Here is a 21,198-nt window from a genome sequence, read left to right as displayed (position 1 = left end):
TTCAAATTTTTTAACGGATCCAACGATTAAAACGGATCAGAAAATTACGGATCCGCAGATGGTCGGCACCTCACGCAGCGCCTTTGCGACTCTCCATAGGAAATGAATGACTTCCTGTTTATCGGCCGTCGTTTGTCGTGTGCAGTGGAAAGGCGGCTTTAACCGAGTGAGACGCGGGAAGCTGAGGCGGGGAAACAGCACACGTGGTTGTTGGGGATCTTTGTTTTTCGCTGGCGGCGGCTCGTATCTCAAAAATTTGCTCGTATCTCAAGGCAAAAATTTGGTCGAATCACAGCTCGTATCTCAAAAAATTCATATGTCAAAGCACTCATATCTCGAGGTATCACTGCAAAAGGAATGTGTGTGTTTGTGAGGATAAATGAATTGTGTGAGCTTCTGATATGTGCTTTTAGAAAGATTAGTGATTAAGGAAGATACCTGGGCACCTCTGGAACCTGTCATTCATGTGTTTGCATTTCTCACCTCTTATTTTGGGTGATATCACTCTTTGAGTTTGAATTCTCTCAGTGTGTGAGGTAAAATATGTGTGTGACTTTCTTGCCTTGAGTATAATTCTTGCTTTGCCTGTAATCTTTTTTGCCTCTACCGTTATGGGTGTATTATACAGATTATAGAAAATTATAGGTGCATTATACAATGCTGAGCAGCAATCATGTTGTGTGTGTGTGTGTGTGTGTGTGTGTGTGAGAGAGAGAGAGCGAGTGCGAGCTCAGTGAACCAAGGCTCATATGAATGCAGATACTATTATAGGTGCCCTGTCTCCTGGGAGAAATCGCACTAACAAGAATTAGAGGTGTCATTATACGTGTGTTCGTGTGTGTATGTGTGTGTATGTGTGTGTATGTAACTGGCTGGATTCTATGCTGGGGTCCTCACACTCAGTGAACCCCCCAACTCCTATGTCTGTCTATTTTCTCTGCAGTCTCAGTCTTCTTTTCTGTCACCCTGTATTTAGCCAGCTGCGTGTGGCCTCACCTCTTCTGCAGGCTAAGCTTATCCAGCTCTTATTACACACACACACACACACACACACACACACACACACACACACACACACACACACACAGGATAGAAAAGATTCAAATTGCAGCTATCTGCAGTGCTTAAAGGAAGAAGGCACTGGGCACAGCTGATGCGATAGCTTACTGAACTTCCTGCAATTAGCTGTTGCCATGGGCAACACTGATGTCAACATTCAAATCTGTTGATGCAGACCTGAATCTATAAAACATTGTTTTGATTGTATGGCTTCATGAAAAATTGCATGATTGGTTTTTGCCACATGGTGAAATCATAACGATGATCACAGTTTAGGAAGAAAATAATTTCGAATTTGATTATGAATAATATCGCTTAGAAATAAAAACATTTACTTTCAATTTTACTTTAATTACTACATTTCATTTATTCTGCCAGTCATTTATAACTGCCAGCAGGGTTTGTTATTGTCAGAATGTACAGTATTTTACTGCTCATTGTTTAAACACTAAGCAATGGGTATATTATATAACATGAAATTTTACACCCATTGTCCACTTTAATAGGAACACCGCTACACCTGCTTATTCATGTAGATATTTAATCAACCAATCATCTGCCAATAGCATCAGTTAATAGTCACATCAAACATCAGAATGAAGAAAAAGTCTGATTTCTGTGACTTTAACCATGCGATGTGCCACGTTGGTGCCAGATGAGCTGCTTTTGGTATTTCAGAATTTCTGAAAACAAAAATAAGTTTGTGAAAACGCCTTGGTGATATAAGAGTTCAGAGGAAAACGGCCAAATAACCATGATGAGTAGAAAAACATCTCCTGGATTAGGAAGGAGCACATCAGAGGGACAGCTCAGGTTGGCTGTTTTGGGGACAAGGACAGAGAGGATAGATTGAGATGGTTTGGACACGTACAGAGGCGGGAGATGGTTATATTGGTAGAAGGATGTTGGAGATGGAGCTGCCAGGTAAGAGGTCAAGAGGAAGGACAAAGAGGAGATATATGGATGTGTTAAATGAGGACATGAGGTTAATTGGTGTGAGAGTAGAAGATGCTGAGGATAGAGCTAAGTGGAAACTGATGATTCACTGTGGCGACCCCTAACGGGAAAAGAAGGAAGTAGAAGTAAAAGAAGTAGAAAAGCATCTCAGCATGCACAAGACATCAAACCTTGTAGTGCATGGGCTACAACAGCAGAAGACCACACATCAGGTTCAAGTCCCTTCAGCCAAGAATAGAAATCCTTAAGCTATAATGGGGCTTAAACTCACCCAAACTGGACAGTTGAAGAGTAATGAACAAGTGTGGAACCTGCTGTGGTTAAAAATGATGGAGATCACAGATTTCCTTCATTCTGATGTTTGATGTAAATATTAGACGAAGCTCTTGACCTGATAAACATATTGTATATCTACTGTTTAGTGTGTAGTGTGTGTGTGTGTGCGCTTGAGCCTGTTTTTCCATCGCTCTCAATCACTCTGATTTCCCAGTAGTCTCAGGTGTGAAGGGCTTTTTAACACTCAGTATCTCACCAGGTGTCTCGTTTCTGACGTGTGACTAGACTCTGCACATTAATGTTCTATGTCTCTGTAATGCTCCCCCCCACACACACATACGATGTATATATTGTTGTGAAAAATATTAGATTAGACTCTAAATCAATTATCAGTTGTAATATCTTTGTATCGGTGTAATATTTTCCCCCTACGATTGTTATGATGTAGATTAAATGAATTGAGGGATCCATTTAATAATGAATAATTTTCCAGTCATTGACATCACATTACATCACCAAGTACAATTATATTAATTACAAATGACTCTCTTCCTACACAAAGACTTCTCATGACTCGCTACTATTTTTACGCTTTAGTGCTGCATTAATGTCAGTTCTGAACAGATGGAGATCTGGAGTGTGTGTGTGTGTGTAAGCCTGTGCGATTGTGTGTGAAGGTTAAGGACATTGGTTTTCGGTTTCCTGGCTAGTAAGAGTGAGAGCATGGCTATAAGCAGGAAGCTAAGGTCACTATTCGGATTAGAGCCAGAGCCAGAGCGAGAGAGAGAGACAGAGAGAGAGAGAGAGAGAGAGGTGTTGTGGATCATGACTCATCCATCTTTCCCCCATTAGAGAAGATAAGTCTCTCTGATTGGTTACGGTTTCGGATGAAATGGTGATTGGCGAGTCATGCTGACAAATAGGATGAGATCAAAACCAGTGAGAGCTGGTTCATGTGCTCAGAGGAAGCTTTGTAATGTGTGTGTGTGTGTGTGTGTGTGTGTTCTATTTCCTCATCATTTCCCCTTGTGATAATATGACCTGAATTAAACAATTTTCCTTTTATTCTGGGAAACTGGGAGTAAATCTGACTCTCTGGTCACAGAATGTTGATTCAGCTGATGGACTGTTATATCAGTTATTACATACAATTAATCACCTTCACTGTGACATCACTTCTAATAGTGTCTTTAGTGTGTAAGGGATTTTTTTCCCTGATCGGTGTCTTAAATAATGATTGACGACTCAAGATAAACTCGATGTCATTACAGTAAACAGGAAGACTCGCAAATCATCCTCAGTCATCTTCCTGCTCTGTAATGAGTGTACTGGATGTCACACGCATGTAGTTCATCCTGTACACATGTGGAACACGTGTATGTGATATGAGGTTATAATATCATCATCATTAAATATTACGTGTTTACCATGATGCATTTTTCCTGGTTTTTATCAGCTGTCAGTACTTTTTTCAGTATTGCAACAATGCCCTTAAAATTAAACGCTTATGTTTTCAAAAAAAAAAAAAAAAAGTTTATGTAAAATAAAATAAAGTTTTTCTCAATTTTGAAAGCTTTAACTATTTTCTGGCACACTTTCCATTACATATTTTTTCATTATATCGATGTATACTCTTTTCTGAATTTTTTTTCTCTTTATTTTTCTTCCATTGTTAAACACATTATGCTGCATTTTAAATGTATGAAATCAGCTACACAAACAAACAAATAAACAAATTATCTTATTATTATTTGAATTAATATTCATATTTTTTATTATTTCTTTCCTTTCTTACAAATCTGAATTTATAGTTTTTTTCCCCAAGGGGCTTTTGCTGTTTACTTATGAGCAGAATTAAACATCATACTATTATATAATATATACTATATTTTTAAGCTAAGAAATAAACTTTTATGATTTGTAAATCATCAAATATTGTATTGTATAGAACATTAAATGAGCCACTTAAATGCAGCTTTCTTTACTAGATGCCAAATTTTTCTTAGAACAATATGGAAGTCTTTTTTAAAAATAAATAAATAAAGGGAAAAATAAATAAAGAAAGAACAAATAATAAATTAAAAAAATTCAAAAACAGTTTAATTAAATTTAAAAAACAGCATTTAAAGAAGCAAAAATAAAACCGTGTCACCTCTTGATTTGTTAGCTTTTTTAATGTGCATGTGTTCAGATTATCTCGATTTGTTGGTGGCTGGAGTTCTACGTGGAGTTCTGAGCAAGTAAGCGAGTGTGAGTGAGAGTGTGTGAGTGAGTGTGTGTGAGTGAGAGTGTATGAGTGAGTGTGTGTGAGTGAGAGTGTATGAGTGTGTATGAGTGAGAGTGTGTGAGTGTGTGTGAGTGAGAGTGTATGAGTGAGTGTGTGTGAGTGAGAGTGTGTGTGTGTGCGCGTGTGAGTGTGTGTGCGCGTGTGAGTGTGTGTGCACGTGTGAGTGTGTGTGCGCGTGTGAGTGTGTGTGCGCGTGTGAGTGAGAGTGTGAGTGTGAGTGTGAGTGTGAGTGAGAGTGTGAGTGAGAGTGTGAGTGAGAGTGAGAGTGTGTGTGAGAGAGTGAGAGTGAGAGAGTGAGAGAGTGAGAGTGAGAGTGAGAGTGAGAGTGAGAGAGAGAGAGAGTGAGAGAGAGAGTGAGAGAGAGAGTGAGAGAGAGAGTGAGAGAGAGAGAGAGTGAGAGAGAGAGAGAGAGAGAGAGAGAGAGTAATGATCTGTAGAAGAGATTTCATTAATCCTCCATAGTGATCTAAGAGGATCAGAGTGTTGAATCGTCTCGTCAGGCCTGTCGTCTCCTAGCATTTGAGAATGAGCTTGCAGTGACACACACACACACAAACGTGCACACACACGCGCACACACACACGCACACACATCTCCTAGGAAAGGAAGAATGAAAAACAACACATCCAACTTCTTTCATCATTCTTTCATCAGTGCAAATATTATGTTAGAGGGAGACGGGATAGAGAGAGAAGTTACTTAAGTGATGGACAGAGAGAGAGAGATTATTTTTATCCTCCTGGCTTCTGAGTCTGGTTTCAAATGAAGGACGACAGCAGGACAGGAGACAGACAGGAGACTCCACGTCCACTCCCTCTTAAAGAAAAAAAAAAAGGAGAGAAAGGTAGTGAGAGTGAAGGAGGAGTGTGGGAGGGAGAGCAGGATTGAGAGAGTGAGGTCAGTCTGTGATGGATTTACACTCTGCTTAACTCTGACTTATCAGTGTTCCTCATGGGCTCTGAATGACTTGTCCTCCTGCTCAGACACACAAACACAGTGAACTGAATAAAGATCTAAAGAGCAACGAGACACTGTACATGGTGTATCTTTACACTACAGAACTGCTGATCTCTCCAAACTTTTACATACAACTGTAATTAGATTTAAAAAAGTACAATTTTAACAGTTTTTCTACTGCCACATAAACAACCGTACACACTATAAGATGTAATGACGTTGTCTGTATCATAAAAGACAGAATCAATAAACAAAAATAATAATAGACTTAAAATCGAATTTTGATAAAATTACAATTAATATTATAAAATTTACCTTACAAGTGGGAAAGGGAAAGTTTTTTTATTTAAAAGTTCATACAAACACACACACACACACACACACACACACACACACACACACACACACACACACACGTTGGACTTAGTCAAATTAAAACAAGTCTTTAATACGGTTTGATGGTGTCGGATGGATTGAAGGTTTGTCTGGTCACAGATTCGCACAGGTGTGTGTGTGTGTGTGTGGGGGGGTCTTGGAGTATAATGGACATGTTAGGGGTAAGAGGAGGCACAAATGTTTCAGCTGTCTGCCTTCCTTTGTCAGGACAACACCTGCCACTCTACAAATAAGGTTCTCCATGCCATCTCTCTGAGGTTTATTTATTTAATTATATAGAGTTAAATATTTCTTTATATAGCGTTCTATAAAACTATAGAAAGTCAGAAATACTAACCATCATCATCATCAAAATCATCATCATCATCATCTAGCATCATCATATATACTTGTTCTATACATAATTAAATGCTCCAACTTTCCCTGTGTTTAATATATGACCTGAGCTAAATAATATGATTAAAACTTTTTTAACTTATTAAAATAAAAGTTATTACATTTTAAATTATTAAATAAAATCATCTGAAACTCTTTAAATCTCTGGTTTCTCACATTGCATTCAGTTTCTTTATCCCCATTTTTGACACTAGGTGTCTCTATTTCTGTCTCTATTTTTAAAGCTTACGATTAGTGCTGTTAACTGTGTGTGTGTGTGTGTGTGTGTGTGTGTGTGTGTGTGTGTGTGTGTGTGTGTGTGTGTGTCAGTCAGAGTGTGTTTGTAAATCATTCCTAATAGTTAACAGGTGAAGGTCTGGTAATTGCAAAAAGTTTGGTGTCTCTGTAGGGCAGGACCTCTGCTGGTATCAGTTGTTTATGTGTGTGTGTTTGTGTGTATGTGTGTACACAGATACACATACACACACACACACACACACACACACACACACACACACACACACATTTAATCTTGTTACTTTTCTATAATTATTGACAGTCTCAGTGTCTTGGTCTCTCACAGCATTTCTGCCCCGTCTCTCTCTCTCTCTCTCTCTCTCTCTCTCAGATGATCTGTGTGAGCTGAAGGCCGAGCTCCCAGGTTTAGTCCATGGACTGACAGATAAAGAGCGTGAATCCCTGGATGACAATGAAGAGAAGGAGGAGAAGGAGGTGGAAGTAGGGAACGGAGAGAAAGGCCTGAAGGAGGAAAAGGAAGGGAAGGAGGAAAAAGATGGCGATGGAGAAAGAGATGAGAAGAGAGAAGTAGAAGAGGAGGAAGAACTAGAGGAGCTGAGAACGCAGGTGGTTCAGCTGATGTTGGAGCTGGAAGAAACAAGAGAGGTGTCTCAGAGGCATGAGGAGAGCTACAACGAGCTGCAGGGTATGTGTGTGTGTCTGTGTGTGTGTGTGTGTATCTGTGTGTGTTTGTGTGTCTTTGTGTGTGTGTATCTGTGTGTTTGTTTGTCTTTGTCTGTGTGTGTCTGTGTGTGTGTGTGTGTGTGTGTGTGTGTGTGTGTATCTGTGTGTGTTTGTGTGTCTTTGTGTGTGTGTATCTGTGTGTTTGTTTGTCTTTGTCTGTGTGTGTGTCTGTGTGTGTGTGTGTGTGTGTGTGTGTGTGTGATAAGTGGTAGGTATGTTGTTTTTGTGATATCACTGCTGGGAGTTCCCAATCAACATGCTCAGCTGTCACTGCCATGTGTGACCAGCTGTCTGACACACACACACAAACGCACACACACACACACAGCATCAGTTTTCTCACTTAATCTTTTTCTCTTTGTCTTTGTAGGGCTTTTGGAGGATGAACGTTTAGCCAGTACCAATCAGGCTGAGAGCTTCACAAGACAGATCCAAAGGCTTCAAGGTATCTTTATACCAACTCCTAACACTGACTCCTAATATTGACTCCTTATACTGAATATTAATATTAATACTCAGCGACAACGCGACGACGAAGGGGTCACGACAACGAATCATTTGTTTCCACCTAACTCTAACCTCGGCATCCTCTACTCTCACACCACATCCATATATCTCCTCTTTGCCTTTCTCTTGACCTCTTACCTGGCAGCTTCATCTCCAACATCCTTCTACCAATATAACCATCTCCCTCCTATGTACATGTCCAAACCATCTTAATCTAGCCTTTCTGACCTTTAGAACTCCTAAAGAGAACCTCAACATCCTCATCGCTGCTACCTCCATCTCTGCCTCATGTCTTTTCCTCACTGCTACAGTCTCTAACCCATACAGCATATCTGCTCTTACTACTGAATTGTACACCTTTTCTCTGATTCTTGCTGACACTTTGCTCCACCCACTCCAACCCACCTGTACTCGACTCTTCACCTCTTTTCCACACTCCTCATCACACTGAAAGGTTGTCCCCTAACAGACTTTCATTCCTCTTCTTTCCAGAGCAGACCTCCATCTTTCCAGGTGTTCCTCCACCGGCTCTCTACTCTCACTACAGTTCACAATGTCATCCGCAAACATCATTGTCCACAGAGATTCCTGTCTGCCTTCATCTGTCATCACCATAGCAAACAACAAGGGGCTCAAAGCCGATCCTTGATGTAGCCCCACCTCCAGCTTGAACTCCTCTGTCTGACCTAAAGCACATCTCACTGCTGTCATACTCCTCTTATACATATCCTGAACTATTCTGACATACTTCTCTGACATCCTCATACAGTACCACAGATCCTTTTCTCTGCACACTTTCCTCACCTGTTAGCACCTTTCCATCTCTAGCTTTAATCACCCTTATCCTTCACACATCCTTCCAATCTCTATCTCTCTGTCTCGCTAATCTGCACAAGTCCTTCTCGCCTTCCCTCATGTATAACCTGAAATACAACTCATCGTATACTTTCTGTTTAACCTTTGCCATGTCCCTCTTCAATCTGCGCTGTCCTTTCAGCTAGCCTCTTCCCCTGAATGCTGTCCTGTACTTCCTCGTTCCACCACCATGTTACCTTATCTTCTTTTCCTCCTTCCAGATGACACACCTATCACCCTCCGACCTGTCTCCCTGGTCACTTCTGCTGTAGTTTCCCAGTCATCTTGAGGCTCTTCCTGACCATCCAAAGTCTGTCTCAGCTTCCGTCTGAATTCCTCACAACATTCTTCCTTATTTAATTTCTACCACTTGGTCTTCTTTTCTATCATTCCTCTCCCCTTCCTCCTGACCACCAGAGACATCTTACACATCACCATCTGATGCTGTCTGGCTACACTCTCTCCTACCACCACTTTGCAGTCATTAATCTCTCTCAGATTGCCTCGTCTACATAGAATGCAAACTACCTGCATACAGCTACCTCCGGCCTCTAAGGATCTGGTATCCAGAAGCTACTAAACTGTTAATATAAACCACAACAACACATATACTGATGTGACATATTGCGATCCTTTGTATTGTACACAAGTTATATACACTGACGGGCATGTGGGCATCAGAACTGGACCACGAAGCTATGGTAGAAGGTAGCCTGGTCTGATAAATGATGTTTTCTTTTACTTCATGTGGACTGCCAGGTGTGTGTGTAAGTGTTGTAGCGAATTTCACTGAGCACCAAAAATGACCCATCAACTCCAGGCTCTTTGGTGAAGTCTGTCAGACTGAAGCCAGAACTGAAAGACTCTTGATTAATATCAGGTTAGAAAACAGTCTTTTTGGTGTCTCATTGTGTCTCTTATGTACACACAGATATACATACTAAATAAAAATTATAAAAAATAAATTAATTCAACACATTTATCTTGCATTTCCCTTTACATTAACATCACAATTAGCAGGAAAAAACCTTTATCACAATACACAACTAATCAAATAACATTCAGCCAGTATATCTCAGTTATGTGATCATGTAGTGGTCTGTTGTTAACATACCTGCAGTTTAATAACACATAGGACAAGGGACACACACATCCTCAGGTCAACAGGCCAAATGAATCCCTGTCCTTCGTTAACACAATAAGTGCACAATAAGTTCATAAAATCTGGGTTACAATTACGGATAAATATACACAGTATATTGCTGAAATAAAAACTACACACATCCAACGCACATTAAAGAGACAAAATGACACTCAAAATGACATAACTCAAACTTTAACTGCATATATTTTTCTTTTTTTTCCCAAAACACATTTTTTTCTGGACCATATAAAAAAATAAAGAACATGTATGAGGTGGATAAGGAAAATACAAGGGGTTACAAAAATAATTGAAAGAAACGTAAAGTTTGCTGGAACAGGAAACTCAGAATACTACAGTGTGTTGCTTACTTGTGAAATAGATGGCACCAGGAAGCACAATGGGAAAAAGGCAAGCTGGTACAGGCAGCGTGATGCATTGGGCAATGTTCTACTGGGAAACCTTGGGTACTGGTATTCATGTGGATGTTACTTCGACATGCACCACCTACTGTACCTAAACCTTGGTATTCCTTAATGGGAGGCAGTGTCCACTTTCTGCAGGAAAATATCTCCTCCCACATTGCGATAAATGTTCGGGAACGGTTTGAAGAACATGACAAGGCGTTGACTTGACCTCCACTTTCCCCAGATCTCATTCCCTTAGAGTATCTGTGGGATGTGCTGGACAAACCAGTCCAATCTATGGAGGCTTCACCTCACAACTTAGAGAACATTAAGCTTCTGCTGCTAACATCTTGGTCCCAGATATCACAGAAAACCTTCAGATGTCTTGTGGAGTCCATTCCTCTACAGTCCATGAGCCTACACCATATTCGGCAGGCGGTTTTATTGTTACGGCTGACTGGTATCCAACTTTACATTAACTGGGCTTTTTCTGAATCTTAGTTTGTAGTTTTGATGAATTGAAATAAGCCAATTGATTTTATTGCGTTTAATCATAAATAATATTAGCTTCATATGGAACTGATAAGGAAAAGAAATAAAACATAATAATTTCCATTTATATTCAGTCATAATTAATATTGACTCATATGCTTTCTGAAATGTGTCAAAGCTCACAATTCCTTTTTTTATTAAACAACTTTTCAGCATTTACTATAGATATGACAAATAACAATCTGTTTTGATTTTCTTTATTGTTTGACCAGTATGATTGCCATTAATGAGCAAATGCATACAGTAATCTGTCAAGCAGTCCCTGGTGGAACCAAACATCTGGTCTGATTTATAGAGCTTATTTTCTTATTCATAACTCTGCCTGGAATAAACAATGGCTCTTCTGCTTCTGTAATGCTCTTTTTATGGATGAATATAACAGCTAAGAAATATTTGTCGCCGAAAGTCTGACCGGTACAGAGGGAGGTTTTATTTATGATCCTGACTTACGGTTGAACAAATTCCGGTTAAATTCATGACCTAAGGCACAAAGTGAAAGCTCGGGGTCAGTAGCTGACTTCCTGTTTCTATCTGACCTGACAAGGCGTAGCACTGTGTGTGTGTAAAAATTTAATAATCTATATTGCTAATGTGAAAACTAAAAACTTTCACGTGTGTGTGTTTGTGTACAGTTCTGAGAAGCGATATCCTGTTCTTAAAAAGTGCTTGTTACCAGAAAACACAATGCCTTCTTTCTGTACATGCTTTTATGTGGTGGAAAACCTATGAACAGTTAATTCTGTCTAATTTCATGGCTGTATAGCAGTTTAACATTATACTGTTGAAGCTGCCACAATTCAGCTGTGATTCACATTCATGAAACTATTAGCCTAGATTTATTGTAGCGCTTCAGAAAAACTTGTAGTACATGCTGTATGTGTCTATGTCATCGGGTTGGATTTAGTGCCATTTTCCAGTGCAGCTGTAGTATCAGTTAATTTACTTAACAGAGACCTGGGATTATGTCCTAGGTGACTTTATAGAAAACCAGATTCTTTTGACCACGCACAGTTGAGAAACTTTTTAATGATTGTTTGTGTTTTTGTATGCACATTGATTGAGTTTTTTTTATTCTTACATCTTATGGGTTTATCAGCCTTTTAGAATTTGTTCCATTCTTTGTTCTCTGTCCCTGCAGCCCAGCTTCGCTCTGTTCAGGAGGAGTTGGACAGTCTGGAGGAGGAAAAGGCCAGTGAGCTATGGGAAGCTCAGGAGGAGCTGCGAGTGGCACAGGAGGAGGTCCAGGAGCTTCAGCAGGCGGCTGAGGAGGCCGCAGCTGAGCGGGAGAATGACATCGCTCTCCTGCAGGAGGAGCTGTGCAGGCTGCGGGCAGAGCTGCAGAGACTTCACAACACTACGCAGGAGTATGAGTTAGAGCTGACTACACTGCGTGCCGAGATAAGCATGAAGAGTCAGCGCAGAGAACAGCAGGAGCAAACAGGCACAGAAGGTCAGTTACACTCCACTCGAATTAAAGATCGAAATAAAGAGCAAGCAGTGGAGTATTACCACATACCATTCATTCTAGTGTATATACAAGACAAACCTTCAATTCACTAAAAACTACACTGTTCTACCTGCTTCTGTCCTATTCTAAAGCTATACTATGGTGCGTAGCACTATATTCTACCATACCACATCATAAATACAGTAGTCAGCCTCTGCCCTATCCTAAACCATATATATCTTGCAATCCTTTAATGTCCTATACTCCACTATACTATACTATACTATACTGTACTGTACTGTACTGTACTGTACTATACCACACTATAATATAGTGTAGTGTGTATAGTACAGTACAGTATAGTATAGCATAGTAAAGCATAGTACAGTATAGCATAGCATAGTGTAGTGTAGTATACTATACTATACTATACTATACTATAATATACCACACTACACTATACCACACTACACTATACTTTGCTTTGCTATGCTATGCAATGCTATACTGTACTGTACTATGCTATACTATACTATACTATAATATACTACACTATGCTACACTACACTATACTGTACTATACTATACTTTGCTATGCTGTACTATACTATACTGTACTATGCTATACTATACTTTTCTATGCTATACTGTGCTATACTATACTATACCACACTACGCGATACTATACTATGCCACACTCCACTATACTATACTATACTGTACTGTACTGTACAGTACTGTACCACACTATACTATAGTGTAGCGTGTATAGTACAGTACAGTATAGTAAAGCATAGTACAGTATAGCATAGTGTAGTGTAGTATACTATACTATACTATACTATACTATACTATACTATACCGCACTACACTATACCACACTACACTATACTTTGCTTTGCTATGCTATGCAATGCTATACTGTACTGTACTATGCTATACTATACTATACTATAATATACTACACTATGCTACACTACACTATACTGTACTATACTATACTTTGCTATGCTGTACTATACTATACTGTACTATGCTATACTATACTTTTCTATGCTATACTGTGCTATACTATACTATACCACACTACGCGATACTATACTATGCCACACTCCACTATACTATACTATACTGTACTGTACTGTACAGTACTGTACCACACTATACTATAGTGTAGCGTGTATAGTACAGTACAGTATAGTAAAGCATAGTACAGTATAGCATAGTGTAGTGTAGTATACTATACTATACTATACTATACCACACTACACTATACCACACTACACTATACTTTGCTTTGCTATGCTATGCAATGCTATACTGTACTGTACTATGCTATACTATACTATACTATAATATACTACACTATGCTACACTACACTATACTGTACTATACTATACTTTGCTATGCTGTACTATACTATACTGTACTATGCTATACTATACTTTTCTATGCTATACTGTGCTATACTATACTATACCACACTACGCGATACTATACTATGCCATACTCCACTATACTATACTATACTGTACTGTACTGTACAGTACTGTACCACACTATACTATAGTGTAGCGTGTATAGTACAGTACAGTATAGTAAAGCATAGTACAGTATAGCATAGCGTAGTGTAGTATACTATACTATACTATACTATACTATACTATACCACACTGCACTATACCACACTACACTATACTTTGCTTTGCTATGCTATGCAATGCTATACTGTACTGTACTATGCTATACTATACTATACTATAATATACTGCACTATGCTACACTACACTATACTGTACTATACTATACTTTGCTATGCTGTACTATACTATACTGTACTATGCTATACTATACTTTTCTATGCTATACTGTGCTATACTATACTATACCACACTACGCGATACTATACTATGCCACACTCCACTATACTATACTATACTGTACTGTACAGTACTGTACCACACTATACTATAGTGTAGCGTGTATAGTACAGTACAGTATAGTAAAGCATAGTACAGTTTAGCATAGCATAGTGTAGTATACTATACTATACTATACTATACCACACCACACTATGCCATACTACACTATACTATAGTGAAGTGTGGCATAGTGTGGTGTGGTATAGTATAGCATAGTATAGTATAGTATACTACACTATGCTATGCTATACTGTACTATGCTTTACTATACTGTACTGTACTATACACGTAGTGTAGTATACTATACTATACTATGCTATACTATACCACACCACACTATGCCACACTTCACTATACTACACTATACTATACTGCGCTATACTACACTATACTATACTGTACTATACTATGCCACACTCCACTATACTATACTATACTATACTGTATTATACTATACTATACCACACTGCACTATACTATACTGTACTATTCTACACTGTACTATACTATACTTTGCTATGGTATACTGTGCTATACTATACTATACCACACTACATTACACTATACTATATATACTATACTATACTATACCACACTACATTACACGATACTACATATACTATACTATACTATACTATACCACACTACATTACACTATACTATACTATACTATACTATACTATACTATACTATACTACTGTATACTACACTAGTTCTCCTCAACTCCTAAACTGCTCCACAGTTCTGCTTTGAAATTGTTTACTATCTTACACTATAATATAAAAATCTCTCTTTAGATTTCTAAACACTAATAGTTAGTATGATCATCACATCTGTTATATAAAACTGGACATTACGATTAAGAGGAACATACAAGCAGCCAAACATATTACCATATTATCATAACTAGCACCAGGCATCTTGCATTTTTGCTTGATCTGAAGTCTAAGACCACCCAGACATCTATTCCTCTGTAGAATCAACAAAATCTCCTTACAAACCCACTATCAGATACCTCTTACTGGAATATGACTGCCTCTAATTATGAGAGCAGCTGAGTCCAGCAGAGCAGAGTTATGGTGAAACATAGTGTACATCCACTGGGCCTATTACATCAGAGAATGTGCATCTGTGTATACGAGAGTCTGGGGAGCATGCAAGACCTCCATAGTTTGCATGCACTGGTGTTGTATTCCTTACTTTTGTTTTTGTTTGTAATGTAGTTGTCTTTCGTATTTACTCATAGTATTTATTATGTTAAAGAGAAACTAAACTCATCTTTCTTTAGTTTTAGGTTATAGCTTTAATTCAAGAGTAAAAAAGTTATTTTATTAGCTTTTGAAGCCTGTTTCAGTTTTCAGTGTGTAGGTGAATCATTACAGCAGTTTTTAGTTTCTGATTTTTGGAGCCAGGATGTAAATTTGGTTAGTGGTGGTGATTTTATACACACCCCCCTGTGCTTGAAAACACACTGGGGAGAGCATAGCTGTAGAGCAGAATTAATGGTATGTGATACAATAAATCTTGATTATAAATGTTAGAGAGTAATAAGATGTGTGTGTGTGTGCGTGTGTGCGTGTGTGCGCGTGTGTGTGTGTGTGTGTGTGTGTGTGTGTGTGTGTGTGTGTCTGTGTGTGCAGTAAATTCTTATACACAGAGAAAGAAAGAGAGGCCATGTTCAGAGTTGAGATATAGGGCATAGAGTGCAGTTAACACTGAATCTGTATTCAGATCTCACATGTAACAATAAAGAGATTTTAATTAATTTTAACTGCTTTTAATAATGTGAACATTTACAGAGTTTAATCATTCATCCATAGTAACTGACTGGTCTACTAGTTTTTGTGAAATAGAACCAACCAAACTCATTAGCGTTCATAAGTTAGAAAGTCCCAACTTAAATGTGATACTAAAAACTTTACTTCAAATCAGTAACCTTGTATATAACCCTATATGAACAGTGCATGCATCGATTTCTCTCTCTCTCTCTCTCTCTCTCTCTGTGTGTGTGTGTGTGTGTGTGTGTGTGTGTGTGTGTGTGTAAGAAATATCTTAAAAGCTATTCTATCTTAAGATTAATCAAGATATGTCATTACTATAAGCCTTTACTATACATTGTGTACAACTTAGCACTGCTATATTTCACTACATATTGTTATATTCTTGACCTAATTACTCTATATAACAGATAATGATCCTTATTTTGATGTTGCATCTTACATTATCATTATTTCATTCACTGGTTAGAAAGGCTGAAATTTGGAGTCAATATCTCTTGTGGAAGTAAAAGTACTGTAATCGCTCTAGGCTGTTTAACATGAGTTCATAAATCATTACTAAACACAAATAGCATCAGAGAGATGGATAAAGAGGAAGGAACACTGAGGGAGTCTGAGGGATATTTAAACAAGAGGAGAGTTAAAGTTTGGATTTAAATTAAAATTCCAAAATGTTTGTGTCTATAATCATACTGCCTAATAAGTTACATGCTGACGCACCTCAAGAGCTTTAGTCTGGGAAAACACTTGGTCTTTTTCCAGTCTTCAACTGTCTAGTTTTGGTCAGTTTACACCCATGAAAGCTTCCCATTCTTCTTCCCTGCTGACAGAATAGGGTCCTATGCTGTTGTAGTCCATCTATAGTAGCTTATGGTTTGATGTTGTGATGCTTTTCTTCTCAGCATGGTTGTAAAGAGTGATTATACTGTATGAGTTGCTGTTTCCGTCCTGGCACCTTTTCCTCTGACATATTAAAGCGTTTCCATCCTCAGAACTGTCGCTCCCAGAATATATTTTGTTTTTCCCACCATTCTGTGTAAAATCTAGAGATGGTTGCATGTGAAATACTCAAAGCAGCCCACTGGCACCAAGAACCATGCCACTGTTGAAGTCACAAAGATCAGAATTTTTCTTTATTCTGATGTATGATATTAACATTTTTGAGCCATTTCTGTATGTCTTTATGTATCATGCTGCTGCCAAGTGATTGGCTGATTAGATAACTGCATGAACGTACATGTGTTTCTAATAAAGTGGTGTATAATCTATACACAATCCATAACACAACGAGATGTCTCAAAGCTTCAGGAATGTTCTGTTCATTCAAAAGAAACTAATTACTTAGGAGATAAAGCGGGAGGATTTATAGTAACGTAATCTGTCTATAATGATAAGCGAGGGTTGTTCTGTTTTCTCTTTCATTTTGAATATTTTGTTCTGGGAGGAAAGGAACGGTCACACATCTGCAATTTCTCTCGTATCACTTTTTTCCAATTGCCTCTGTCAGCTGGCCTGTGTGTTAGTGTGTTTAGATTTGTTACAACACTTATGATACAGAAGATTACGTATAGTTTACAAAAGGTTTGTAATGACACTGTTTTTTATTGAAAAGCCCGTTTAAATCTGGCTTTGGCCAAGTTAACAGAAATGCTACAAATGCATATAAAGCAACACACTGACTATATAATTATTTGGAAGTAAAAAGCTGATTTATGTCTCCTTAGTGCACTTTTAGTTTCCTACAAACTTGCTCACTGATGGAAAAATATTAGATCACCTGCTTTTTCTTACAATAGCCTTTTTGTTATGATGTTTAAAACAGTTGGCATTGCTGTAGACTTGCAGTACATTTGTGTACTATTTGGCCATAGTTCATAGTACTTGTGCAAGCTCTGAAACACATATGGCATGTTTTAATGTCGTAATGAGAGAGGGCCTCTGGTGAAGCATTACATTCATAGTTTGCAGGAACGTAGATGTTCTCTGCTTTCCCTCAGCCTGCTCAGTGGCTTCAGCTCATCTATATTAAGATGGAAACTGTAAACAGCATGCCTTTCAATTCTGCACACAGCCTGGAGGAGCATACTGAATTAAACACCACTGCAGTGGTCACATGACCTAAATCATTCATTCTTATCTGATCTGGGCTCAGAAGGAGAAAGAGAATGATAAAATGGTTGCGCTAATCTCTGATTTTCTGCATGACCTTCGGATGCCCTTTGGGCCACACTCATGCATAACACACACATCCTCCTGGCAGCAGGGAAAGATGGATAAAGGTTTGTTTGGTGCCGGACGAGGACAAACTGGTGCGGCAGTGTGGAGGATCTGTAACTGGCTTATTTTGCAAGCAACAACAACAAGCATACTTACTAGTATACTATATTAAGCCACAGTATACTTCACTACACTACACTATACTGTGCTGTACTGCATATAATGCAGCATCTTTTATAATATATTAATATGTATTTATTTTTTCTTTTAGTTAAAAATACCATAGTTTTAGGATACATCCTGTCGTACAATACAATAAAAACAAAACCATCCACATAGATGTACATCATCCTATCCTGCCATACTTTACTATACTATACTGTTATGTGCTATAATATACTACACTGCACTGCACTGTGCTATACTATACTATACTATACTATACTACACTATACTATACTATACTATACTGTTATGCGCTAATATATAATACACTGCACTGCACTATACTATACTATACTGTTATGTGCTATAATATACTACACTGCACCGCACTATACTATACTATATTATGTGCTATAATATACTACACTGCACCGCACTATACTATACTATACTATACTATACTGTTATGTGCTATAATATACTACACTGCACTGCACTATACTATACTATACTGTTATGTGCTATAATATACAACACTGCACTGCACTATACTATACTATAATGTTATGTGCTATAATATACTACACTGCACTGCACTATACTATACTATATTATGTGCTATAATATACTACACTGCACCGCACTATACTATACTATACTATACTGTTATGTGCTATAATATACTACACTGCACCGCACTATACTATACTATACTATACTGTTATGTGCTATAATATACAACACTGCACTGCACTATACTATACTATAATGTTATGTGCTATAATATACTACACTGCACCGCACTATACTATACTATATTATGTGCTATAATATACTACACTGCACTGCACTATACTATACTATAATGTTATGTGCTATAATATACTACACTGCACTGCACTATACTATACTATACTGTTATGTGCTATAATATACAACACTGCACTGCACTGCACTGCACTATACTATACTATAATGTTATGTGCTATAATATACAACACTGCACTGCACTATACTATAGTATACTGTTATGTGCTATAATATACTACACTGCACTGCACTATACTATACTATAATGTTATGTGCTATAATATACTACACTGCACTGCACTGCACTATACTATACTATACTAGAACTGTACTGCGCTGCACTATACTACACTGTACTACACTGTGCTGCACTATACTATACTGTTCTGTACTGTACTGTACTATACTATACCGCATTATATTATACTGTACTGTTCTATACTGTTCTGTTCTGTACTGTTCTGTACTGTAAAGTACTGTACTGTACTATACTATTTTATACTATACTATATTATACTATACCACATTATATTTCACTGTACTGTACTGTACTGTACTGTACTATACTATACTATACTATACTATACTATACTATACTATACTATACTATACCACAACACACCATACTTCATTAGCCTTAAAAAACACTACATTACACTTTACTATAATATACCGTACTATACTGTACTTCATATATATTTCCAGGATCTTGTGTAATACATTGATTTGTGTTAATTTTTATTTTAGTTAAAAACAAAAGTTAGTTTAGTTTCAAATCTACATTTATTTATTTATTTATTTTTTTAATTTAAAGCCCTGTTTTCATCCATTTCAGGCTTTAACTGAAGCATGTATTTTTTCCCTATCTTGTGACTGAACAGGAGAGGTAGGCCAGCTGAAGGATAAATGTCACTCCTTGATGGACGAGTGTCAGACTCTGAGAAACGACAACCAGCATCTTGCTGAGAAGCTGCAGCTGCTGGAACAGCAAAGAGACAGGTGAGTGGCCACATTGCCTGCCAATCAAACAGTCACAGAGTCAACCGAGTATCCGAGTATCAATTAAAGTCAACCTGAAATCAAACCTGATCTTCTAAATGCTATTTTTAGATATGGGTGATTTGTGATGTCATCATATCATGTCATATGTGACCTCCTCCTTCATCACCTGCCGTTCCCTGACTGGTTTGTGTGGTGATGACAGACTGGCGGTTAATCATTATATGATAACTGATAGACATGTCTGTAATTGGGATAGATCTTAGTCAAATCTTATATACAGATAGAAGTGTTAAGACACACCACTCCTTTGATTTTAACAGTTTATATATATATATATATATATATATATATATATATATATATATATATAAAAAAAAAAACTAAACATTTTTACTAAAAATAAATGCATTTTTACTAAAAATAAATTTACAAGTTTCAAAGTTTTGAAAACTTTACCCAAAACTTTGAAACTTGTAAATTTAGTTATTTCAATTTCATACTTAGCTTTAAATCTTAGAGGTGCTCCTGCCAGTTTAGCTTATGTAAGCTAGCTGAATACCTTTAACAGCAACTTAATTCCTTCAGTAATACTATCTAGATATTAGCTAGCTAGCTAGCTTTAGTTGTGAAAACTATAAAAATTAGAAAGCCATTAGGTTGTGATGCAAAGTGTTTAGCAACTTGCGAGTTCATATATTAAGATGATCAACATTATTATGCCTTTAAATCCTCTCACATTGCCCTTGTCGTTAGCTTGCTGACAAGCTTTAACAGTAAGTATTATGAAAGTTTTATTACCATGGCAAGCATTACTTCAATTCTCTAAGTAATCCTGCTAGTTTTTTTAATCTATCTAGCTAGTTTAATAGTGAATATTTGGTGATTTATGATGTATATGAATATAACTTAAAATCTTCTCAGCAATATTGCAAAATTAGCTTGTTTTAGTTAGCTGAATGACAAAAGAAATGGGTATTAAAAACACTCTGTTCTCCTTTCCACATGCCTTTGCACACAAACAGATGTTTGCTAATAGTTGTGTTGGTTTCATTTAAAAATGCCTCATGATACAAAACCAAATAATTAAACACACTCTCATGCAGTTC

At 37.6% G+C, this 21,198-nt stretch overlaps 1 protein-coding gene across 7 annotated transcripts in view; it reads left to right on the top strand.

Moving 5' to 3' along the window:
* ccdc136b (coiled-coil domain containing 136b) overlaps positions 1-21,198 on the top strand; it is a 46,288-nt gene that overhangs the window by 9,384 nt on the left and 15,706 nt on the right. For all 7 annotated transcript variants that reach the window (XR_009649723.1, XM_060889938.1, XM_060889934.1 and 4 more), the window contains 4 exons: positions 6,936-7,250; positions 7,659-7,733; positions 11,889-12,200; positions 19,972-20,089. Coding sequence is in view for 6 of the 7 variants with exons in the window: in XM_060889938.1 (XP_060745921.1) it covers positions 6,936-7,250; positions 7,659-7,733; positions 11,889-12,200; positions 19,972-20,089 (820 nt within the window). In the remaining variant the exon portion in view is untranslated. The remainder of the gene's footprint in view (positions 1-6,935; positions 7,251-7,658; positions 7,734-11,888; positions 12,201-19,971; positions 20,090-21,198) is intronic.

Source organism: Tachysurus vachellii, chromosome 16, assembly GCF_030014155.1.
Source record: "Tachysurus vachellii isolate PV-2020 chromosome 16, HZAU_Pvac_v1, whole genome shotgun sequence".
Lineage (NCBI taxonomy): Eukaryota > Metazoa > Chordata > Actinopteri > Siluriformes > Bagridae > Tachysurus > Tachysurus vachellii.
Note: the sequence above shows the minus strand (reverse complement) of the source record. Positions and strands in the feature narration are given on the sequence as shown.